We start from the raw sequence: 26,287 nt of genomic DNA on the forward strand, positions 1-26,287 counted from the left end.
ATAAATCACCCAGTCTGGGTATTTTGTTAAGGCAGCCCTACCAAACTAATATTCAGTACAACCCCACAGAGTGGAGATGTTATAGACTGTTATTATCAGCATTTTTCAGGCAAGAAAACTGAGAGGTTAGTTTACCCAGGATCACAAAGCTTGTGAGAGAGGAGCTGGGTGGCCATAATATTGGAGTTTCAGCTTTAGCATCAGCCCTTCCAGTGAACATTCAGGACTTATTTCCTTTAGGATGGACTAGTTGGATCTCCTTGCTGTCCAAGGGACTCTCAAGAATCTTCTCCAACACCACAGTTCAAAAGCATCAATTCTTTGGTGCTCAGCTTTCTTTATAAATAAGAGGCAAGGCTGAAGCCAAGACTGTGGTCTTTGATTTCTAGGTGGGCGATGCTCCTTGATACCCAGCTGCTGCTATCTGGGGGATGTTCTGCACGTCTCAGTTTGGCCAGATCATCCTAGAAGCAGCACCTTGCCTTTTACTCACTGTGTCCCTGGCTGGGGAGAGGGAGGGTACTTTACTACCCTCTTGTTCATATATATTTACATTTATACACACATACACATTTATTTCTTCATCTGATTACTGAAATATCACATTTCCATTATAGAAGATGTAAACAGCACAAGACAAGCACCAAAGAGAAAATTGAAGTCACCATAACTTCATCATTCAGACAGACCTGCGGGGTCCTGTAAGCACGTACACTTCACACTCAGATATCTTTTTTTTTAATTTAATTCTTTCCAACCATTTGTTTTGATCCCTCACATTATAAAGCTTCTCCTATGGCAATGGTTCTCAATCTCTTTACTTCATCTCTCCTTTTTTAAAAATTATAATCAAATGTATGTAACATAAAACTTACCATTTTAACCATTTGTAAGTATACAATTCAGTGACCCTGAACGTATTCACACTGTTGTGAAACCATCACCACGTCCATCTCCAAAATGCTTTCCTTTTTCCAAACAGAAATTCTGTCCTCATTGAATGATAACTCCCCATTCAGTTCAGTTCGATTCAGTCGCTCAGTCGTGTCCAACTCTTTGTGACCCCATGAATCACAGCACGCCAGGCCTCCCTGTCCATCACCAAATCCCAGAGTTCACTCAGACTCACGTCCATTGACTCGGTGATGCCATCCAGCCGTCTCATCCTCTGTCATCCCCTTCTCCTCCTGCCCCCAATCCCTCCCAGCATCAGAGTCTTTTCCAATGAGTCAACTCTTCGCATGAGGTGGCCAAAGTACTGGAGTTTCGGCTATAGCATCATTCCTTCCAAAGAAATCCCAGGGCTGATCTCCTTCAGAATGGACTGGTTGGATCTCCTGGCAGTCCAAGGGACTCTCAAGAGTCTTCTCCAATACCACAGTTCAAAAGCATCAATTCTTCGGCGCTCAGCTTTCTTCACAGTCCAACTCTCACATCTATATATGACCACTGGAAAAACCATAACCCTGACTAGACGGACCTTTGTTGGCAAAGTAATGTCTCTGCTTTTCAATATGCTTTCTAGGTTGGTCATAACTTTTCTTCCAAGGAGTAAGCGTCTTCTAATTTCATGGCTGCAGTCACCATCTGCAGTGATTTTGGAGCCCCAAAAAATAAAGTCTGACACTGTTTCCACTGTTTCTCCATCTATTTCCCATGAAATGATGGGACCAGATGCCATGATCTTCGTTTTCTGAATGTTGAGCTTTAAGCCAACTTTTTCGCTCTCCTCTTTCACTTTCATCAAGAGGCTTTTAGTTCCTCTTCACTTTCTGCCATAAGGGTGGTGTCATCTGCATATCTGAGGTTATTGATATATCTCCCTGCAATCTTGATCCCAGCTTGTGTTTCTTCCAGCCCAGCGTTTCTCATGATGTACTCTGCATATAAGTTAAATAAGCAGGGGGACAATATACAGCCTTGACGTACTCCTTTTCCTATTTGGAACCAGTCTGTTGTTCCATGTCCAGTTCTAACTGTTTCTTCCTGACCTGCATATAGGTTTCTCAAGAGGCAGGTCAGGTGGTCTGGTAGTCCCATCTCTTTCAGAATTTTCCAGTTTATTGTGATCCACACAGTCAAAGGCTTTGGCATAGTTGTGATCATTTTAAAGCTATGATTTGTTATGGGGATATTTATTAGTTATTTTCAAGTGTTTGTCAAGATATCATAAGTGATTTGCTAACTCATTTTAAAGGGAAATTATAGTATTTGCAAGCTATGTCCAACCAAACAGTTATTAGCCCAGCAAAAGTTTGGTTGTATTTCCATTACGGAAACCTAAGAATGTACATTTTAAAATGTTGAGAATATAAATAGTGAGCAAACATTTTAAAGTAAGTAATATAGTTACACATTAGTGGTATCCCCACTATAAAGGAAAATCTTTAGATAAAGATATACCCAGATCCTGTATGAGAAACAAATCTGAAGAGGTCTGTAATACTAACACACCCCATGCATTTCTCTCTGCATCAGATCAGAATGCCCCCCAGTGTGTGTCAAGGTGTGTTAGCCTGTGAGCTTGCTAAGCAGGAGGGAAGTCATCTATGATCAGGGGAGGACAGCTGACATAAATTTCAGCTGACAAGCTTTGAACGCTAATGGATGCCAGCTCAGCCTGTGTATACTTGAGCAGGGGTTACTCACACACACTTGGATGTAAGCCTCTGTGCCTGCCAAGCTAATGGCCAGCCCTGTGGGAAGAGGGTGAAAGAAGCTGGAAAGATTCCTTTTCTCATGGAATTGCAATACCATTTCACCCCCTTTCTTCTTTTTCAGTGGAATTGAAGCTTTCTAGAATTCTTGCTTAAACCAGTGTTTGGTAATGTTATGCTAAAACAATAAAGAATCCTGTTACCAGCAAAAGGGGTTTATATAGGAGCAACAGAGAATTGCAATTCAGGACATGCAACCATGGCAAACCACATGTAAGTCCAGTTCAGCATGGGAGAGGAAACTCTTTTATAGAGAAGGGGAAGTTGGGAGGGGATATTATAAACAAAAGTCCATTGAAGGAAATGGGGAGTTCAAATTATAGTGGCTTTTTTTTTGGCTGAGTTGTGACAGTCTCTTGTTGGCAGACCTGTTGCCAGGCAAGGAGAAATCTTCTTTCCTGCTGGTGACAGTAAGCTAGGGTGGCTTCCTGCCAGAGATACAAGGTATGTCTCTTCCTGTTGGGATGTATGGTGAGAGAGGGAATATGAGTGATTTGTGTGTGAGAGCTCCCCCTTCTGGCCTCCTGATGACAATTTCTAGTGAAATTTTATTCATTTTCAGGGAGTAGAGACCTGGGGGCTTCCCAGGTGGCTCAGTGGTAAAGAATCTACCTGCCAATGCAGGAGACATGGGTTTGATCCCTGGATCGGGAAGATCCCCTGCAGAAGGAAATGGCAACCCACTCCAGTATTCTTGCCTGGGAAACCCCATGGGCAGAGGAGCCTGGCTGGCTACAGGCCATGGGGTCACAAAAGAGTCAGACATGACTTAGCGACTAAATGACAATAAAAGAGACCTGGAGTCTAAACAGAGCAATGTAGATTGTGGAGCAGGGAGTGGAGGCAGGCGTAAGGTATGGAAGGGATGGGATGTGGGGAGGTGCCCACTTTTGTCTTCCTTGAGAGGCAATAGTATGAAATGCTTAAGAGCATGGTCTCTGGAGACAGACTTCCTAGGTTCACATCTCTAAAATGGGATAACACCTTAGTTTGGACTTGCTATAAACAGACTCGGGGACAGAGTCTTACATGTAGAAGGTTTGTGGAAGAATGAGGTTAGGAAATATACTGTAAGGAAGTGAGGGTGGCAGGATTGGGCAGAGCAAGAAGTTGATCTGAAGTTTGCAGCTGAGGCTACAGCCAGTCCTAGAGGAGTTCTGGCCTGGGATGGCCTCACCACTGTCTAGAGTGAGGCACGGGGCCTGGGCCTCTGGATCTTCTTGTCAGTCAGTCACTGGCCATGGCTGGGCCCAGGACAGATGTGTCCCTAGGCAAGGCAGTGCCCCATGGTAGTGGCCTCGCTGAGACTCTCAATAGGGCCTACCTTAAAGGGTGGTGGGTTTTTTTTTTTTAATTTGATGTGGACCATTTTAAAAGTCTTTATTGAATTTCTGGGATTTGGGGAGGGGGTTTGATTTGGTTTTTTGGCCATGAGGCATATGTGATCTTAGCTCCCCAACCAGGGATCAACCTGCAACCCCTACATTGGAAGGTGAAGTCTCAACCACTGGACCACCAGGGAAGTCCTGGGTTGTGGGGATTAAAGAGGTTTAGACAGGCAGAATGCCTGGGGCATAGTAAGTGCTAAATTAGTACAAGGATAATGAACAAGGATCCATTTGGATACCAATGACACACAGTCCTCTAGACCCTCAAACACCTGTAATTAGTTTTCCAGGATATTGGGGTTAGTGGATCCCCATATCACTGCTTCTGTTGCATTCTTGCAGCTCTTGCAATCTTTGGTAATTCACATTCTCGTATTCATAGACACAATAGCACAGTCATACACACACACACACACACACACACACACTCCTAAAGGTGTGATTTATGGGTATTCATGTCCATTGCATGGAGAGTGATTTACCAGTCTATTCCACTGGTTTTCAAACTTGCTTTTCAAAGGAGATTTTACATATAAGCCCAATATCATTGTTCCTCATTTAACATTTACATTAACATTAAAATTATACTTAATGTTACTTTATTTTTTGAAATTTGCTCTTTGGAAGACTTTGTGAACCATTCTTTTCTATTTAAAACTCAGCAAACAAATTTCTTCAGGAGTAAAGATAAAGCAAAGGCTTAATGGGGAATCTGGCCCATCATTTCAGCTTAGCCTGGTCAGGGCCCTGAAAAGGACTCGAAGGTGGCTGCCTTGCTGGCAGGTCCCTTGACAGTGCCTCAGAGGTGGGGGAGGGGATGATCTTAGCTGGTACTCAAGCCTCCACTCTTTAAAAAAAAAAACATTCAGTATAATTGATTGACAATATTATATTAGTTTCAAGTGTACAATATAGTGATTCAATATTTTTACAGATCATGCTCCATTTAAAATTATTATATATAAAATAATGGCTGTATTTCCCTGTATTATACAGTGTATCCTAATATCTCATTTCAGTTCAGTTCACTTCGTTTCAGTCGCTCAGTCATGTCTGACTCTTTGCGACCCCGTGAACCGCAGCACGCCAGGCCTGTCTATCACCAACTCCCGGAGTTCACCCAAACCCATGTCCATTGAGTCAGTGATGCCATCCAGCCATCTCATCCTCTGTCATCCCCTTCTCCTCCTGCCCTCAATCTTTCCCAGCATCAGGGTCTTTTCAAATGAGTCAGCTCTTCGCATCAGGTGGCCGAAGTATTGGAGTTTCAACTTCAGCATCAGTCCTTCCAATGTATATTCAGGACTGATTTCCTTTAGGATGGACTGGTTGGATCTCCTTGCAGTCCAAGGGACTCTCAAGAGTCTTCTCCAACACCACTGTTCAAAAGCATCAATTCTTTGGCGCTCAGCTTTCTTCACAGTCCAACTCTCACATCCATATATAACCACTGGAAAAACTACAGCCTTAACTAAATGGACCTTTGTTGACAAGGCAGTGTCTCTGCTTTTCAATATGCTATCTAGGTTGGTCATAACTTTCCTTCCAAGGAGTAAGCATCTTTTAATTTCATGGCTGCAATCACCATCTGCAGTGATTTTGGAGCCCAGAAAAATAAAGTCAGGCACTGTTTCCACTGTTTCCCCATCTAATTGCCATGAAGTGATGGGACCAGATGTCATGATCTTAGTTTTCTGAATGTTGAGCTTTAAGCCAACTTTTTCACTCTCCTCTTTCACCTTCATCAAGAGGCTCTTTGGTTCTTCTTCCCTTTCTGCCATAAGGGTGGTGTCATCTGCATATCTGAGGTTATTGATATTTCTCCTGGCAATCTTGATTCCAATTTACTTTATACATATTAGTTTCTACCGTTTAATCCCCTGCCTTTATCTTACTTCTCCCTACTTCCCTTTTCCCACTTTTAACCACTTGCTTATTCTCTGTATCTGTGAGGCTGTTTCTATTTTGTTATATTCATTCATTTTATTTTCTAGATTCCACATATAAGTAACAACACAGTGTATTTGTCTGACTTATTTCGCTGAGCATAATGCCCTCTAGATCCCTCCATGTTGTTGTAGATGGTGGAATTTCCTTTTTTAATGGATGAGTAATAATATTCCATTGTATGTGTCTGTGTATATATATATACATATGCATATATATTTGTGTATATATCACACTTTCCTTATCCATTCATCTGTTGATGATCACTTAGGTTGCTTCCATATGATAGATATGTTATCTATCTTGGCTATAGCAAATAATGCTGCTATGAACACTGGGGTGCATGTATGTTTTTGGATTACTGTTTTCATTTTCTTATGGTATATACCCAGCCATGGAATTGCCCAATCATATGGTAATTTTTCTATTTTTAGTTTTTTGAGGACCTATAGTCTGTTTTAATAGCTCTGTTGGATTTTAATGTGTACTGTACATTACATTACTGTACAGTACATTACATATACTGTAAATAGCTGGTATTTAAAGTAGTGAGATAATGTTTTCTTTTTCTCTTTTAGTTTTTTTTAAAAGGCAGGTAGTTAATAAAAGCACAGATGGCTGAAAATTGTGAAGGTGGCACACGTATGATGAAGGTTTTAGAAATGGTAGCCGCCTTCTTGCTTTATCCTCACTTTGTCTTGAAAGGCACTATGGTCATCCTCTTAAAAAGGTTAAGAAATGCATCTTGAAAGAGTAGGAAAGAGAATGAGAGAGAGAGCAAGAGGGAGATTGACCAGCAGTTTCACTTCGTTTTCCTTGGCCAGCGTGTACAGTTATCAAAGCAGCAAATAGTGCTGTGCTCGTACACACGAGTTTTTGGTGGTAGGGTTAATAGCCTTTTTTCTTTGATCCCCTTTCACCACATCCGTGTGGTATTAGTGACCAAATGTGTTTGTTCAGGGGCGGGTGTCCATTAAACAGGCAGGAGCCAAGCTGCTTCAGGTGGAGCTGCCTGTGGTGTCCGCTGAAACATGGTCCTGGAACCCACACGATGTGGGAGTCCTCGCGCCAGTCCCTGCTGTGCCGTCCTGCGGATTCCCAAGCAGTTGGCTGGCTTCACAGCAGAGACTTCTACGACCCACTCCTAGAGGGTGCGGTCTGCCTGAGGTTCACCTCTGTTCTCAGGCCCACGGTTTGGCCTGTATTTGAGTTCCAGCTGACAGTAAAGGAACAAATACATCACTTTTATGACCACTCGTCTCTCCAGCCTCTTTCACCATCTCCTCAGGGCTTAATGCATAGTAGGTATACAGGAAAGACTGGCTAGCCAGCTGGACGGGTGAAAGGACTGGGCAGATGAGCAGATAGTTGCATGGCCAAGTGAATAAGTGAGTGGATGGATGGCTATGTGGGTAGGTGAATAGATGTAGATGAATGGGTGCTGGAGAAAGAGGGAGCAAGATCAGTAGATGGATTAATGGATGAATGTGTAGGTGACTGAATGAATAGACATGTGGGTAGGTGGACAGATGGATTGATAAATGGGTAGGTGATAGGTAGGTAGATGAGCAGGTGGGTGGATAGACATAGATGAATGAGTGGATAAGTTGGTGGGTGGATAGGTGGGTGAGAAGGAGTGAATGAGTGAACAGCAGGCTTAGAAGAGGCATTGGCAGTTCATATGTGTCTGCTTCATTCTAATCAAAGCACATTTTTTTCCAGGAGGATCTTCAGAGGTGATAGCCCTGATGTCTTGACTCCTTTTCTGTACAAGTCCTGACCTCTCTAGAAAGTGTTTGCCACATTTTCTGATGTGAGGTCCCACTTGTCATCGGACTCACACAGAAATCCATGTTTCATCTCAGGCCTTTCTTCTTGACTCACACTTCACCCTTTCAGGGACTGGGCCTCATTAAAGTCTGTCCTCTACCCAGTTACTCTTTGAGGAAGCTCCTTGTTAGGGCATTTCTGCTGTGAAATGTATCACACCAAACCCATGTGAGTGCCATTCTGAATGCTAAAGACTGTTATTAGCAGATTTAGCCTAGAGATGTTTCAGAGTTGTCAGTTCTGATGTTCATAGGATTATATTTTCAAACATCATCACACATCCTCTATGACAGACTTGATTACTGTGATGCACTAGTTTTCTTCCTTTGAGAGATGTTTCAGTTGCAAAAATGATCCTGAAAGCATTTGAGAGAAATGCCAGGCAAAACTGAAGTGACACTCTTTCATTTGGGTGCTTGTTTAGCTTGCAGTGGCAAGAACAAGCACTGGACATAGAGTCCCTGGACCTCGGTTTGCATGCTGTCCCCACCACCTTAGCAGTGGTAACCTCAAAAAAGTCTCAGATCTTTACATAAAGGTTGGAGGGCTGTTCCTGGAAAAGGGAAGAATCAATGCAAAGGCCTTGGGGTGGGGGCCCCTTTGAGAAAGCAACAGAAAGCCCATGTAACTGGAGCTGAGGGTGGGATGGGATGAGCCTGGGTGTGGGGGAGATAAGTAGGTGGAGAACAGGTCATGTCGTGCCTGTTATCCCAAGATCAGCAGGAACCTGGTTGCTGTTCTTAAGAAGCTTCCCCTGGCCACAGTGGGAAGGAACAGTGGAGAAGGAGACAAGAGCAACTGCAGGGATGCGGTACCAACCGCGGCAGCAGAGCACACAGAGAGGCAGGTGGATTCAAGGCACGTGTCAGGAGAAAAACCACAGGGCAAGTTATTGACCAGTTATGGTAGAAAAGAGGGGATGATCAAGTATGTACTCCTCATGCAGTTGCTTCCTATTGTGAACTGAAAGGTTCTCAAATTATATACACTGTGAAGATTATTGCAGTAAATTAAAAAAATTCATGTATAGACTCTATGATATTCTGTACATTTTAACACTAGATAAGCTGAAAATTTGCATGGTGGCCCAGGGGAAACTGGATGGTGCCATCGCCCCTCCTAATGCTGCAGAAACAAAACTTGATTACTGTGATGAACTAGTTTTGGTTCCTGAAGTCTTTTAAGTGACATACGTGACTCATATCCTATTGGTTTAAATATTAAAGGAGCCCCTGGGCCAGTGGCCTAGACTTTTAGTCTAGACAGTTGGGCTTGACTTCAAAGGATAGGTTGGGTTTGGAAAATCAGAGATAATTGGAGCAGGGAAGAAAATGTTTTCTGGAAATAAGCACCCAGACTTTTCCATCCCTGTGTGAGGAGTACTATATCGCCTTAGACCTAAAATACTGTACTTCTAGAAAAGGAAGTATTTTGCTCAGGAAGCAATCATGACTTGAGCAAAGACACAGCCAGTTGGAGTGCTCATGACAACATGGTTTGTTACAGTAGGGGCAGAGGAAACCCTGGAAATAACTTAAATGCCCAGTGGTTGGGCTTGGCTAAATCGACTCTGACACATCTTTCCAGTAGAATTGTTGGCAGCCACTAAACATAGTTGTGATGGGAAAATATCTAATGGCATAGATTGTTTATAATATATTGCTTGGTGACTCAATTTCAAAAAGAGTGGGGCAGATAGGGGAGAAAGGGTGGGAGCAAATGTCAGAGAGGCCTTCAGCGTGTCCTACCCTGGTGTGGGCCTCAATTTTCTGGGCCTAGAAGAACTGACTCCATCTACTTTCTCCTCCATGCCAGCCTCTGCTGAGTTGATCCCCACTGGTCTAGTTAACTGAGGGCATGTTATGCAATTTCATCTTGAATATGTATAATAAAAATTACATAGACTGTTACACACCCTAACACAGGGTATAGGCTAGCTTGAAAAAGTCTTTTGGAGGGCTAATGGGGTCTGGAGGGCTTAGGGTGTATACAGTTAATTACTAATTGTGACTGATCAGCTCTTGTAGCCTCTTAGTGTACATGGATGAAGAGCACAGGATTTTGTATATGTGTATGTATATATCTTATACATGCACGTATACATGTGTATATTATTACATGCCCACAGTATGTGATAAAACAGTGACCTAGATTCTCTCTTCAGCACACAGGATCTTTGGGAAGCCATGTGTAGTGATAGCTAATCCCCATAACCACTGTCAATTCCCCTTGAGTAGTTTGGCAGGGTCCCTGCAGTATGTGCGGGCTCTACAGTGCTTTCTGAGATGTACAAAAAAATTCCCTGTTTGTCCTCAAATCTAGTCATCCTATCAACTAGCTTATAAAGAGCTGCCTCAGTAATCCATGTTTAATGGCCTTAGCCACTAGACAGCTGTCCTGGGAATTAAAGTCTCTTGTGAACAGAGTATCCTGAGGTTCTAAACTCCAGTGTAATGGAAGTGAGTCCTGTTTCCCCCACCCCACCCCCACAGAAATGAGATCTGGAGCAGATGTCCAGCTTGGCACCTCCTCCCTGGGCTCTTGCTTCCTACCGTTTCTATGAGTAGCAGCAACCATGATAGCAGTGGGGTTCATCAGGCGTCCCCTCCTTTGGACGGCCATGGACCTCAGCTCGGGATGAGTTCTGTGCCTCAGCTCATCTGTGGGGTTGGGGGACGTTGTCTGACATGACCAGAGAAGGGCCTCTCAGGATCTCTCAGGCTGCTTGTAATGCTGAAATAGTGTAAGACAAAAGGTTTTCAAAACAGGAACCAAAATTTACTAAATCCCCAAGGTACTGAATGTCCAGGGAGCAAGCCCTGCCTGTGAGGGAGATGTGATTAGTACTGTTTCATAGAGGAGGAAACCAGCATTCAAGAGCCTGCATAGCCTGCCCACATTCACATGGTAGGAAGGATGGGTGGGGCCAGGTTTCAGGCGCGCTGTCAGCCACCTCCAGTGCCCAGGTTCATTGTGCACCCCTGCCCAGCCCCCTCCGTGGAGTCATTTGGACCCGAGTTTGCACTAGCGCACCAGCCATGTTTCTAGAGAAATGTCTCCAGGCGTCACCTCCATTCCCCCCTCCACTTGCCAGTCTCTGCTGACTCTGAAATCCCAAGTACTGCCTCTCTTCCCTCTCCCCTTTGCCACTCATTTATTCTGGCTCTCGCTTGTGCACTCAGCACATTATTCTTCCTGAATAACCTATGACCATGTTATTACTTATTAAGAGCTTCCATGCCCCCCTCCACTGCCTACAGGATACAGCCTGGCATTTTAGGGGTCCCACCCCCCACCCCAGGCTCTAACCTGCATTCCCAGCTGTTTCTCCTCAGCCTGTTCTTCACACGGAAGGGGTGCTAGCCGCTCTCTCCCATGGACATCATAATGTTTAACCTTAATGACAGTGCTCATGGGTTGTTGTTGTTTTTTTATGTCATCTTTTCAATCATTTATTCATTTAATGAATCATTCTTGAGAACTTAACGCTGGGCCAGCTCCTGTGTTGGGAGCTAGGGGTACAGCAGTGAGCCAGGTGAACAGAGACCCTTTAGAGAGCTTACAGTCTGGTGCACGGAGGTGGTCCATATGGACACAGTAAATGGATAAACTATATAGTCGGTTAGAAGGCATGCTTGCTATTCAAACAGAAAAAGAAAAAAGAAACATGTAGGAGGGAGGAGGATTGGAAATGCCACCAGTGGAGGGGGAGGGGAGCAGGATGGCGAGAGGTGGCCTCACTGGGAAGGTAACATATGAGAAAAGACTTGAAGGAAGTAAGAGAGCGAAATGTGCAATGACTGGGGTAAGAGTGATCCAGGCAATGGGCAGCTGGTGCAAGAGTCTAGGGGGAGCGTGTCTGGAGCACTTGGATCGGCGGGAGGGGAGCTTCTACTTCTGGTCAAGATAGATAATATCCAAGGACCTGGATAGACTCTCCTGCATTAAGCAATTGGGCTTCCCAGATGGTGCTAGTGGTAAGAACCCACCTGCCAGTGCAGGTAGACATAAGAGACAGAGGTTCAGTCCCTGGGCCGAGAAGACCCCCTGGAGGAGGGCATGGCAAACCACTCCAGTATTCTTGCCTAGAGAATCCCATGGACAGCAGAGTCCATAGTGTCACCAACAGTCGGACACAATTGAAGCAACTTAGCATGCATGCACACACGCTTAAGCAACGAAAGTAACATTCAAATGATGTGAAACAATAGTTTTCTGACATTGGACTATAGATCACAGAGGAGAGTGACCTCTGCAAGAAGGGACACAAAGAGCACAACTTTTATGGTTGCCCAGCCTACTGCCTGGAGAGTTTCCAGGCCACAACATGGGGAGAGGGGGCAGGCAAACAGAGCCTGGTTGACGCTTCTCCACATTGAGGAGAGTTGAAATTTTTTATTTAGAGAGTCCAAGGAGGCTGGAATTTGCAGGCAGAGCAGTAGAGAGGAGAGAGCTGCACGGAGAGGGAGAGCAGCGGAGATCTACATGCTTTGCTTGCTTGTTTGATCAAAATTACTATTGAGTGCCATCTATTTAAAAAGAGTTTAAAGCAGCTCTCAATAATAGGCATACATACATCAAGGCCACTGAAACAGAAGTCAGGAATCTAAAGCTGTACAATGTAAAGACAAAATATATAGCAAAGACCTAGGCTAGCATTGTGAATTTAATTATGAATTTAAATGAGCTGGATGCCAAGTGATAAAGAGAACTGAACCTCATTTTCTTCATCTATAAAATGGAATTAATGATCTCTGCCCAGCCTACCCCAGGGAGGGGCCACGAAGATCATCAAAGCTATGGGTGAGACTGTTTCATTCAGGACTCTTCTGGTGCAAGTAATTGAAAGCCGTACTTAACCGAAGACAGCTGTGAGGTTTAGGATGCGGCATCGTCATTTCTCCATCTCTGGCTCTGCTTTCTCCCCTCCAGCCTCAGCCTCTGCCCAGTTGCTTCTTCCCATTATCACAGCACCAAGTCGGGGGGTGGTGGGGGTGGAGAAGCCTATTTCCCCAAAAGTGCCAACAAAATCCCTGGAGATCCCTCTTAGCCTTGATTGGCTATCTTGGGTCATGTGCCCATCCCTGAACCAGTCACTGTAGCTAGAGGATAGGCTGTGCTGATTGGCTTGGGCTAAGTCATGTGAATAAACTCCGGGAGTTTGTGTGCTGCAGGCCATGTGGTTACAAAGAGTCAGACACGACTGAGCGACTGAACTGAACTGAAGTCATGCGATCCAGCCCTGCATAGAGTCAGCTTCACAAAACTTCAAGACTGAGAGTAGAGTCTAGAAGATCGTTCTGTTGGTTTTTCTCTCTTTTTCTTTGCTCCCACGGACCCATTTTCTACCATTCTCTGTGCCCTGAGAGGCTGATTTCATAGATCACGCAGGATCTCTTGTCCCTGGGCTTCCGGTTGAATTCGGTCAGTGGAGAACATAGGCAGGAGATTGGAGGGTGGGAGGAGCAAGAGGGGTCAGGGTGCAGCCCCTCTACCACCATCACCACTTTGGGGCTGCGTCTCCGAAAATAGCTGTGCCCTTCCCTCCAGGGCTGTCTTCTCTGTGTCTCCTGATCTTACGAAGCTCCACCGACACTCACTCTTTGCCTTCAAATAACAGCTCATGACTTTGCTAGTGTACAGGCACATAAGCTTCCCTTGTCCGCTCCTTTAATCTGCCCCTTGCTCTGTAAGTGATCCTTAATAAAGTCCCTTTTGAACCATCCAGGGTGAATTGTTTCCTCCTGTGACCCTGTATTTATTATCTATTACTTCATACCAAATTATCCCAAAATGTAGTTGCCTGAAGCAACAATAAACTTTTATTATCTCACACAGTTTCTGTGAGTCAGGAATTCAGGAGTGACTTAGCTGGAAGGTTCCAGCCTGAGTCTTTTATGCCTCCTCCTTGAAGCCTTCACAGGCCTTCCTTGAGTGAGTAAGCTAAGGCAGCTGAGGCTGGGACTACAGCCCATTTAGGGCAGAACTGTACTGGGGCAGGAGGGAAAGTAGGAGGTTTCAGAGTTCTGCAGCCCTGAGCTCACACCCCAGGTCTGCGTCTCACAGCTGTGACCCAGGGCATGTGACTCACCTGACTGAGCCTCATTTTCCTCATCCAAGAAATGGGAAGATGGCAATATCCCCAGGCCTGTGGACCACCTGGTTCGCCCAAACTTGGATCCATTTAATACCAGAGCAGACCATACTTAGCCTGACAAATGGGACCAGAGCCCAGGAATATGTTTGTTCACTACAGAGTCCCTAGAGCCCAGCAAGCCTGGCCCAAGGGAGAAAGGCCCCCAGTACATGATGAGTGAATGAGTGACTGAATGAACAACATTCAAATGAACATACCACAGACCTCTTTGACTCCAGCTGCCTTCTAGTGCCCTTAAGACAAAGTCTGGGTTCTGTTTTGTTTTGTTTAACCTCCCTCAGGTACAGAGAACTGGCCCAACTCTGTTTCATTTCTTCATTCACTTTTTCATTCCTTTTTATCCCCATTCTCCACTGCCACCCTCCTTTCTCCACAACAGGCATTCTAATAAATCTAAGTATACCTTTTTTTTTGTATGCAGTTTTGCAAAATGTGTATTGTTGTGTGTGTTTTTAATTTATGTAAGTGGTATTCTGTTATATGTTTTCTTTTCTTCTTTTTTATTAAGTCATATGCATCCATTCATTTTGCTCGTCGTGTATCTGATTTGTTGCTGATGACTCTTCCCACACAGACACATACAAGCACACACACACAAACACACACACACTGTAATGTGTATAATTAGCACTCTTCTGAGTCCCCTATGAGAACTTCTCGAGGCTGTGTCCCAAGAGTGGAATTCTGGGTCAGAGGGTGTGTGGACACTTAATTGGACTAAGCAGTGACAGATGCTGCTCAGAATATCTGCTCCTATGACATCCTACCAGTGACACACTAGGTCATTGTCAAGTCCTCACTAATACTTGCATGATCGTATTTCTAATTTTTGCCATTTCATTTGTATAAAATGACATCAATTTAATTTTGATTTCTAATGATATTGAGCCGCCTTTCATGTGCCTCTTTGCTCTGGGTTTCCTCTTTTGTAAATTGCTTGTTTGTGCTTTGCCCATTTTTCTGATGGATTTGCTGCTTGTATGTAGTGTTAATTTTCAGGAGCTGTGTCCAATCTGGATGTTAATATCATCTTTATTGTAGACCTTACAAAATCTTCCATTCTGTCATCTGCCTATTATTGATTTTGTTCAGGGGCCTTTGCCTAACAGAAACACTCAATTCTGATATAATCAAATTAATCAAATTTTTTACCTTATCATTTGTCCTTTTGAAGTTTTTTTGTTTGAGAAGTTTTTCCTTGCCCTTAGGCTTTGAAGGTATTCTCCTACATTTTCTTCTAATCAAGATTCCTGTCTATATCAAGTTTGTTCGCTCTGTAAGGGGAATTCTTAGCCCAGCTTTCAGATAAAAATTTTATCTCTTTATATAATAGGAGAGATCACAACCAAATCAAGTGGAGGATCCCAGGCTACAGCCTCAGCAGCCTACCTCCCAGCCCCACACCCTTTCTGAAACACTGGTCCTTGAGTCACCAAGTCCTGACCGTTTTTCCTTTACTATTTCTCCAGTCTGTGCCCTTATTTCTGCTTGGTTACCTCCTGCAGCCCGAGCCCCTGGCGGTCTGCCTGGACTGCTGCAGTACCAGCTGCCTCATTTGAACTCTGTCTCTGGCCCCCAGGCCAGTCTGCAGCCCACCTGGCTTAAAGTGAAGATGCCAACGGATTGCAAACTGCACGTCTCAGACTTTCAGGTCGACTGGTCAGCAGTTTGGTTTTCCTTGTGGAGACTAATCTATTTAACAAAAATAGAACATACAGTAAAGCGAAATTAAATATTCCTAATCATGGGGATGCTTGCATCTGCAAATGACCAGGAAAAAAGGGAGGTTCAGGGTGGGGGCAAAAAGCTTAGAGGAGGCTCCGTGATTCTTGGATTTAGAGCTACATGGCCACTCACCCAGGAACCCGGGCAAGGACCCCACTCACTGGCCCCGCCAGATCCCCGCTCCAGCTGTGCTGATGACAAGTGGCACCACCGAATCAAAAAGCCTTTCCTCACTTCTCTGCTTTCCTCACGCCTCACATCCCAGCCACTGCTAGGCCCCGAGGAGTCCACCTCCTTCCCAACTCTTCTCTGTCTGCGTCCCCCTCATCTCTCACTTGGAGTCCACGTCAGCTGCTAACTGACTTCCTTGTCTCCAGTCTTGCGATCGTAACCATCCATTTTCCACACAGCAGCCAAAGCAGTTTTCCTTTTTTTTTCCCCTTTATAGAGATATAACTGACACATAGGAATGATATATATTCAAGGGGTACAATCTGATGATTTGATGTATGACTACATTGTAAAATGACCACCACAATCAAGGTACTTAACACAGCCATCACATCACAGATTTACCTTTTTCTTATCTTTATTTTTTCTTTTCTTGTTTAGTCATGAGAACACTTAAGATCTACCCCTCTAGCGAGTGTCAAGTGTACAGTACAGTATCATCTGGGTCTTCTCCCAATTTCCACTCACTCTAGGGTTGGCTATTGGCAGAGCTGACAAGGAGGCTGGGAGACATGGCCGCAGAGTCCCAGGTCCAGCCACACAGAGCCCAGTGGACCAGGGCAGCTTGGATGCTGAGAGACAATAGTAGTAATGGGACAGCCCCTCCCCTAACTCTTCCCACTCTGATTTGAAGCCCACCCCCTGCCCTGCTTTAAGAAGAGATTCTCGTCCATCCCTTGAGCCAGTAAAAACTAGGCATTTTGAATTTCTCTTCAGTTTCATATTCCTGAGAAGACTGACGAGGCCGCTGTGCTGGAACCAGCTCCTGCAGGCTGCCTAGAGCCAGTTGTTAATGGTTGATCATTGAAATCTGCCTTGGTGGGAATATTTACACTATGGAAATTGGCAAACACTACAGATCAGCCCCCACCCCAAAAAGCCAGTTTAACTGTTAACGACACATTCTTGACTCCTTCTTCTACCTACCTCCTATTCCTCTCTTCCTCCTTCCCCCTAGCCCGAGGCTGCTTGGGACTCACTCTCACCCCCACAAAGGGCTAATTTTCTGATCAGTGACTAGTTTTTGAAAGGAAGGCAGGGTAGTATGTGGTTAGAAGATTGAGCTTGAAGTTAAGCATGTGTAGGGTGAGTCTCAGTTCTGCTGCCTCTAGATGTGACCCTAGGCAACTTTCCTCTCAGGCCCTCAGTTTTCTTATCCTTAAAATGGAGATAATGATAATATTACATAGTTCATTCCATTGAGGTTGTTGTTGAGAATTAATTAATAGAGGAGAACCCCAGGAAAAAAATCTTAGATAACATACACAAGTGTTTTAGTAGAGCTAAAAATAAGTTAAAGATTGTTATCACTGCATGTTCTGCAGAGAAAAACCTGAGAACAGAGATGAAAAGAGACTTGCCCAGCTTCCCTTTCTGGGAAATGGCAGAGCACAGCCCAAATCTACCTCTCAGACCCCTTGTTCATTGCTCTTTCCATTCTTCTAAGTTGAGGGGGAAATGTGCTTATGCTTGCACAGAGCCTTGGCTTTTATTCAGGAAAACTCTAAGCTGTCAGTAAAACTTAATCTATTCCAAGAGGGAGTATTATTTTGTTGGTGATGATGTTGCTATTTTTATCTGTAAAAAATGTGCCTCCTTATAATAGCCTTTCAATAAAGTTTTCCTGTTATTAAAATAATGCATGCTCATTAGAGGATATCGGAAAATATTGAAAAGTAAAAGGACAAAAAAGGCATAATCCCGCAACCCAGGAACAGCCAATCAACCTTCAATATTCATTGGAAGGATTGATGCTGAAGCTCCAATACTTTGGCCACCTGATGTGAAGACCTGACTCATTGGAAGAGACCCTGATGCTGGGAAAGATTGAGGGCAAAAGGAGAAGAGGGCGGCAGAGAATGAATCTGAGCAAACTCTGGGAGATAGTGAAGGTCAGGGAAGCCTGGCGTGCTGCAGTCCATAGGGTCACAAATAGCTGGACATAGCTTAGCGACTGGACAACAACCACCTTGACCACTCCGCTCCATGCTCTTCTTCCCCTCAGCTCCACTGGCTCTGTTTCAGCTCCTCCCACTTCCCAATCTCTTTCCTGCCTCGGGACATTTGTACTTGCAGTTCCTCTTCCCAGGGGGAAACTCTCCCCTCACTCTGAGCTAACTCCTTCAGGTCTCAATGCAAATGCCATCTCTCTGGAAGTCCTCCTTGATCCCCAGTCTAATTGGAGTCTTGCAGTTCTCTCTTGTACTACCCTGTTCCTTTCCTTTATATCACTTACAGTAGTTTGTAATTATATATTTATCAGTGTATTTATTGTTTAATGTCTGTAGCTCCCACCAGACTGCAAGCTCCATGCACTCTAGGACCACATGAACTTTGCTACTCTTTATCCAGTGCCTGCCTGGCACAACTTTGACGTATAGGTGCTCAACAGTGCTGATTGATTGAATGCGTGTATCATAGTATTTCATCATGTGTCTGTCTCACTTTGGTGTTTCCTTGTTTCTTAGATATCTTGTTAATATCTGATAGTTTGCTATTCTAAATAAGCTTGACTCTTGTATCATTACAGGAAGAAAAGAGAGTTGGTACCGCATCTCTGGGGCCATCCAGCTAGCCATCTTCTCTTGATCTCCATTGTTCTCCACTTCATTAAACCCTGCCTTAGATCACCACTCCCTCTGTGACTGGACACCACTTTAACCCTATGGGCCATCTGATCACGATCCTTCAGAAGGATGCCCCTGCATCTAATGGCACCAGCAGAAGGATGGCAGTGGACAGGGCACACTTCCCATCCTGCCCCTCCTTTTAGTTCACTGCAAACCAGCTGCTGAAGACTCAATGGATACATCAAATTTTCCTCAAGACTTAGGTCTATCAAAAGCATTTTTATGTAAGAAGATATCTTAAATAGTATGCAGAATATCCCTTATCTTATAGCCCAAGGGACATGCAAGGAAAAAAGGAGTATTTTTCACCTTTGCAAAACATGTGGGTAGATATACCCAGTTTCTCGGTATTTCTCTTTTATGCCCTGTCATCCCCTGGGAAATAGAAAACACCTTCTTAGCTTCAAGCCTACATGATGAGGAGCTCTACTCTTTAAGGAAAATCTGACCAGCAGTATAACCCTCAAATTTTCTCAAAGTCCTTGTTATTCATTTGAGACCAGTGTTGTCCTAGGTAAAGGGCTGGCAGCAGAACAGCCTACAGTGGTCTTGACTCATCCACACGGACAGTGATGGGCTGGCCAGGGTCCCCCAGCACCCTTCAGCTTCCATCTCCTTAGAGATTTTGCTGTCTGTATGGCATGTCAGGGCAGATCTTGTTTCCCCACAGCATAAATCAAACACTCAGCTGATCATGTTTGCTCACACCTCCCAAAGACAAACACAACTGCCCGGAGACAAGAGTACAGTTAGAGCTGTATTAAAGACAGAACGCCTTCCCTAAATGCAGTGTGTCCGGCTGAGACTGTGTCCCTCAGTGGGCCCAGAGTTCCGTGAGATTAGGCTGAGCCAAGCAAGTCTTCCCTCTCTGTAGCCTTCAACTCCAGCCTGACGTCAGATAATTTTCCAGGCAGGGTGTCCCTGCCCTTTAATGTAAAATTGAAAGAGATAAAAAAAAATTTTCCAATGTAGGGCTTGGCCTGTGCAATTCATAAACTGTTATTGGAATAAATTTCATTCATGCTTAGTGGTGAAACATTAAAGATGAACAGTGAAAACAGAATTAATTTTTCTAAGAGGGCTCCACTGAATCCTACTGACTGCTGGAATCCTTAGTGTACATTTTACTCTCTGCTGATTTTTCTGGGGATTCTCAACTGACATCATGGTGGAATTTTGCAAACTCAGATTATCTGGAGGATTATGAGTTAATCTCTGTGTGCGGCAATTCTGGGTTTTGCTTTTTTCATAATTGTCTTCTTTAGCTCTCACAGACAATCCCGAGAAGTATTTTTCTTCCTATTTTTCAAGTAGGAGAATTCGTGTTCAGAAACATTCAATGACTGTTCAAGGTCACACTGGTGGCTAATTTACTCTTGTCTGGTGAATGCAGAAACTAAAGTCTTTTTTCTGTATGTTATCCTATGTGTTCTGAAGATTCCTCTAAAAAAGAAAATTTAGCTTTACGTGTCCCAATTCAACCTGAACTGTTTGGATCAGCTTTTATGAAACAGATTGCTCTCTTTGACATGAGCAACGTCTCTTTCAGGAAGAAGAAAATTCCTTATAAACTATCCACTTGGGGTTTTACCTCCATTATTTTATTTGCATTCCAAATCAGCTCTGCGGTCATTCTTATAAGCTCCTTTGGAAGTTAGAATCCGTTATCAATCAGCATGCAGTCAAGAAAGCAGAAAGCACTTCAGGCATTTCAGAGGGAGATTTAATACAGGGAACTTGTTACAACTTTGTTGGAAGGGATGGAGGAGCAAGTCAGGTAGGCACTGTCACCAGAGATAAGTATTTACAGAAAATGACCAGGCCCCTTGGGCTGCAGGAGCAGTAAGTGGACTGGTTGATGTTGCCACTGGCTCTGACATGCCTGAAGTACTTTCTGTTTTCTTGGATGCATGCTGATTGGTAATGGATTCCAACATCCACGGAGCCTTTAAGTGGCCACAGAGCAGACGGGAAATGCAGATAAAATAATGGAGACCCCAGCACTCTGGCCTCTGAGGCTCCTGCCCCTGCAATTTCTGTTGCCGCTGGGACCCCACCACTGCTACTGAGCAGTTAGCCGGAGCCCCGCTACACACACTAACAGTGCGGAGCTGCTGGGGCCCTGGACACCTGCAGTCACTCAGCTCCTGCTGCTGCAACCAAAGAAGGAAAAAAAATTAAAAACGCTTTTCCCTGCTGCACACTTTCTAACCCCCTGTGAATGCTTCTCATTAGCAGAACCTAAATAGACACCAGCTGGCAGGGGCTTCTGGGAAGTGTGGTTTCTGGGCTGTGGGCCCCTGTGACACAGAGGAGGACATAGTAGAGCGAGCGTGGACTGGGAGCTGACAGATTCCAGCCCCCACCCCAGCCGAAGCTACCGAACACCATTGCTTTGGAATGTAATGCGTCACGTGGTTTGGTCTCAGGTCGATGGAATGATCCTCTGTTATAGCCTGGACCGCACGCAACAAAAGCTTAAGGAGAGTCTTAACATTTCTGTGTACATAAAGAATACGCGTGTGGGGAGAAGAGCAGAAAATAATCCCTGATCAAGCTAGGATTTTAGAAACCAAAGCCAGCCCGGCTTCCCTGGCTAAGATGCCAGGCCACCGTGAAACCAGAGTCTGTCTAGTTGCCATGCGGACTTGACTCAGAACCCATCGCCTCTGTTCCCACCGGTTATCGCTCAGGCTCCTTTGGTTTGTGAAAAAGAGATTGTTCCAGTGACCTCTGATGGCAGATGTCTTAGGCCAGGTTACCCATGAAACAGACTCTGAGACAGAGATTCACATACAGGAGGTTTATCAGGGAGGCTGTCAGGACAAAACCAAAGAAGGGAAGCAGAATCAGGGAGAGGGATGAGCTGAGTTGGGTGCAGCGCAGTCCCGGCCTCAGCCACCCCTGGGGGACCTCTGGAGCCCACGGTCCTTCACAGCTGCCCTGAGCAAGGCGACTCAAACCGCTGTGTGCCTTCACTTTGACCAGTGGATGTAGGCTGCCCTCAGGGAGGAACTTAACCTTAATCGTCACCCTTCGAGCAACCCAGCAGCAGCCAAGATGCTAGGGAAATATGTCTATCCTGGGGACATCTGGTCACACACCACGGTGCTCACCACATCCCCTCCCAGAGGACAGAAGTAGAAGGGAAGTGTCTGCTGCCTGGCTACAGTGCGTAGGCACCTTGGCGATGCACTCTGGACTGGTCAGAGGGAGAGTGTGACCACCATCATAGTCTAAGTCACTGTCACTTCACACCTGGATGACCAGATGCCTGAGCCTCCCTCCCATGTCTCTTCTCCCACTTTCTCTCCAAGAACCAGAGCAATCGTCTCAAATCTTAAATCAGATTATATTACTTCTTTGTTTAGGCTCCCCACCCCTATGGCTATTCATTGCACTTAGCATCCCCTCCAGAGCCCAGTTGGGGCCCCCAGACTCTGCCTACCTTACCTTGCTCCCCCTGCTGGCCCTTTCTGATCCTTCCCACCTGAGGGCCTCTGCCTTGGCCCTTCCCTTTGCCTGGAGTAGCTGCCTCTTGCCGTGCAGGCCTCAGCTCTTATGTCCCCTCTTCAATGAGGTCTTCCCTGGAAGTGTATTAGTCGCTTAGTCATGTCTGACTCTTTGCGACCCCATGGACTATAGCCCTCCAGGCTCCTCTGTCCATGGCATTCTCCGGCAAGCATACTGGAGTGGATAACCATTCCCTTCTCTAGGGGATCTTCTTGACCCAGGGATCAAACCCAGGTCTCCTGCACTGCAGGCAGATTCTTTACCAACTGAGCCACCAGACTCACTCCACCACCCAGGTACTGCCTTTTGATTTCCTTCACAGCACTCTTCAGTAACTGATGAGACCTCATTCATTTATTGGTGAACATGTTTCGCCTGTCTGTCCTAATCATATGTAAAGGTCTCTGAGAGCAGAAATCAGCACCTAAAAGAGGACTCGGCCTGGAGCAGGTAAATATTTGTGGAATGTCGTGAGTTGAGCACCTGCTCACATGGAGGACATCCATCAGGCAGAAGTTCATGAACATCAGCTGACTGGCTTGTGGCCTTCCTCACTCATGTCCAGTCTTACCCAGGTGGGCTTGGCTGGGACGGTGGTCCCCATCCAGTCAGCCGTGGTCAAGTCTGCAGGGTTGGCATCAACTGTCAAACCCAGCAGATGCCATGGTCATGACCTTAGGAGAGAATCACATATTGAATCTTCCTCAGAAGGGGGCTTGGCGAGCTTCACCGCCCTTCTCTGGTGCAGACCCTCGACATAGCCACTTACCCACCCACATGGCCACGTTACTCGCAGTTACCACAGTCACAGAGCTCTCTCCCTTTGATTGAACACACAGTGGCCCATGTAGTTTGGGAGCTCAGTCACTTAGGGGCTGATATTTCTGAGCTGTGGCTTAGGGCCCGACAGTTTACCCCTTTGCCAGCTGAAATCATGTGATGTTGAAAATGTCTTCCCAAAGGTTGGAAAGCTTCTAGGTGCTCGAAATCTTTTTTTATTTCAGCTCTCTGCTATTAAGTGTGTTCAGATAAAAATTACTAGTGCCATTTACTGAATGCCTGTTGAAGACCAGGAGCTGTGCTAGGTCCATAACTCAGGTGCTCAGGGACTTGCCCGAGGGGGCCCTGAACCCAGCTTTGAGATACTCAGACGCTGGCCGCCTTCCACTGCATTACCTGAAAAATTGAGATAGGAGGAGCTCCTGTTTACAAACATAGTTACTGTGAGAAAAATAAAATATGACAGACCTTACTTCCAACATGAACTAATTAGTTTTATCTAAAAAGTAAAGGAGAAAGGAAAAAAAGAAAAAAAAAGTGAAAGGAAATTCTTTCTCACTCCCGTCCTGTATTCATCTCCAGTATTATTCCATCCACACATTGAATACCTTTCTATATACTTTTTCATTTAATAAAGATTCTTCAGAATTTGTCCACATTTTATATCCAGAGCTCATTGGAGTTCTTCAAAGCTTGGCAGAAGATGGGTGAATTAGTTAGATGTCCGCCTTTGCCAAACAAAGAAATGTCCTGTGAACAAGATCTGCATCTTTTCCACCCTTGCAAAGTGGTTTATTTGCATAAAAGTGATCCTTTGGAAGATGTTCTCTGTTTTTCAATCATCCCTAGAAATAAAATCACAGCTCCTGTCTCACCTTGCGCTGAAGTGTTTTCACACTCCAGGGAATTGCTTACCGTCACCTGAATATAGAATTCGGTGGGTGTTAGTTTCAAACTGATACTACTCACAGCTGTCTTCAGGATTTCAAAAAGATGTCAAAGTAGCCTTAGAACATGTCTCTCATTGCGACAACAGGTTGAGTGATTCTCTTTGTGCCAAAAGCTTCAGGGCCTCAGACTTTGGATTTCCACCATGGGAAGACATGTACTTTCTGTCACTTTCTCTTGAGAATTGCATAGAATCCATGGTATCGTCTGTGCTGTTCCCTGATGATGCAAGCTCATAACTGTGCTCGTAAAGCTGTGTACCTTTAAGATAATTCATTTTCTTAATTTCACATTAATGGAAAGAATGGAAGAGATTTATTTCTGGATCAGAAACAATATGCTGTGGTAAAGTTGTGCAGGCCTTAAAATCAAACTCGGGTTTGAATCCAGCAGCCTCACTTGCAATGACCTTGGCATAACCTCCTTCAATCTCAGTTTCTTGATCTGTAAAATTAGAATCATACCCCTTTCCACTCAAGCGTGTCATAAACACTCATTGATATAACCTGTGTCCGTTTCCTTGCAGGGTTGCAGAATTTTAGGTGGACCGTAAATAGACAGAGACCACACCCTCTCTTTATGTTCCTGGCTTATTTAGCCCAGGATATGGAAGCCGGGTATCAGCCAGCAAGGCAGATGCAGCAGATGACTCTTGTCTTTAGCTCCTGGGGTCCCTAATGAGGGGTGCTCAGCTGCCTGCGACCCTAGTCAGGTCTCACTGGCTCAAGAAGCTTAATTTTGTGCTGCCCCGTAGCCCAGTTATAATTGGGGCTGACATCACCACTCACGAAGAACTTACAGAAACATTCTCTGTCCTTAATAAGAAATACAGGCCTGACCCTGGATTCCTGTATCCCTTCTGACCCTTCAGATAAACAGCCTCAGCAAAGACCCGCATCTTTATGGGTGGGGCATGGGAGCAGAGCCAGGGCCAGGCTCCAAGGGCTTCGTCTCTTCCTCCATCTTTCCAACCACCCTGGAAGACCTTGTCCTGGGATAACACAGGGCACATGGCTGTTTAATAAATAGTCATGATGATAATGATGGTGCATATCTTGGCCTTAATATACATGTGTTGGTTTCATTATTTTGTGCTCCTCGTATTATCCAGATAAAGTCACAACCATTCTAAAAACAATTAGTTTAATTTTGCATCTGTGGTTCCTCAGGAGTCTGCTCTTTCTCCAGTAATAATTGCATTCTACAATTAATGAATTTCAGCTGAGATCACTAGTGTTTGGGCTAATATGGCATTTCTTCTTTGTTCTTGTTTGTTTTGTTTTTAGGGTCAAGTTGTATTCCGGAACGGGGAGAGAATGGGGACCATTAAATTTACTCAATTTCAAGGTAGGCTTTTTTGATGCTTATTCTTTCTAGTTGATGAATTCTATATTCAGAGATGTTGTGTTTATGCAATAAAATATGTCAGAAGAAATGAAAGTACAATGTTCCAGATAAGAGAAGGCAAAGTCAATAGAAAATACTCTGTGAAAACATTAGTTTCAACTTATTTAGAATATTTTTTTCTCAACTGCATAATTTCTCAGGGCTATTCAGCCTTTCCACATGACTCAGGCGCATGAATGTATGGGGAGTGGCAGTTAAGTCAGTGCCAGTATGCTGAGGAATCTGGCATTGTTTTAGCTTTTGATTACAGAGATTTTCAAACAGACTCTAAAGTTGAGATAATAGCACAGTGAACTTCATGTACTCATCACCCAGCTTCAACTGCTTTCTCTGTTTTGCCAGTCTTGGTTTATCTTGACTCGCGCCATCCCCCACTCCCCATTTTTTGCTATAATATTTTAAAACAGCTCCCAGACATTATCTCATTTCCATCTATAAATATCACAGTATGCATTTCTACTAGATAAGGACTTTTTAAAACATTACCACAATACTGTTATTGTACCTTAAGCATTTAACAGGTTTTAATATGCTTATTCCAAGTCTACGTTGCTCCTCTAATTATCTTGAAAATGACTCTATAATTGGTTTGTTAGGGAGTCCACTGGAGAAGGCAATGGCAACCCACTCCAGTACTCTTGCCTGGAAAATCACATGGATGGAGGAGCCTGGTGGGCTGCAGTCCATGGGTTCGCTGAGGGTCTGACACGACTGAGCGACTTCACTTTCACTTTTCACTCTCATGCATTGGAGAAGGAAATGGCAACCCACTCCAGTGTTCTTGCCTGGAGAATCCCAGGGACCGGGGGCCTGGTGGGCTGCCGTCTATGGGGTCGCAGAGTCGGACACGACTGAAATGACTTAGCAGCAGCAGGGAGTCCACACAAAGTCCACTCATTGCATTTGGCTGATGTGTCTCTTTAAGTCCCTTTTAATCTGTAATCTTCCCAGACACACTATTTGCAGGCCACTTTTGTTTTGTTTTGTTTTAAGAAAACGAATCATTTGTTGGAT

The 26,287-nt window shown here is 44.6% G+C and overlaps 1 protein-coding gene across 2 annotated transcripts in view; it reads left to right on the top strand.

Annotated features, from left to right (window-relative positions):
• Positions 1-26,287, top strand: part of GABBR2 (gamma-aminobutyric acid type B receptor subunit 2) — a 370,102-nt gene that overhangs the window by 245,333 nt on the left and 98,482 nt on the right. For both annotated transcript variants that reach the window (XM_027964399.3, XM_042243210.1), the window contains exon 8: positions 25,153-25,213. In XM_027964399.3, the coding sequence (XP_027820200.1) occupies positions 25,153-25,213 (61 nt within the window). The remainder of the gene's footprint in view (positions 1-25,152; positions 25,214-26,287) is intronic.

This window comes from Ovis aries, chromosome 2 (assembly GCF_016772045.2).
Source record: "Ovis aries strain OAR_USU_Benz2616 breed Rambouillet chromosome 2, ARS-UI_Ramb_v3.0, whole genome shotgun sequence".
NCBI classification, from domain to species: Eukaryota; Metazoa; Chordata; class Mammalia; order Artiodactyla; family Bovidae; genus Ovis; species Ovis aries.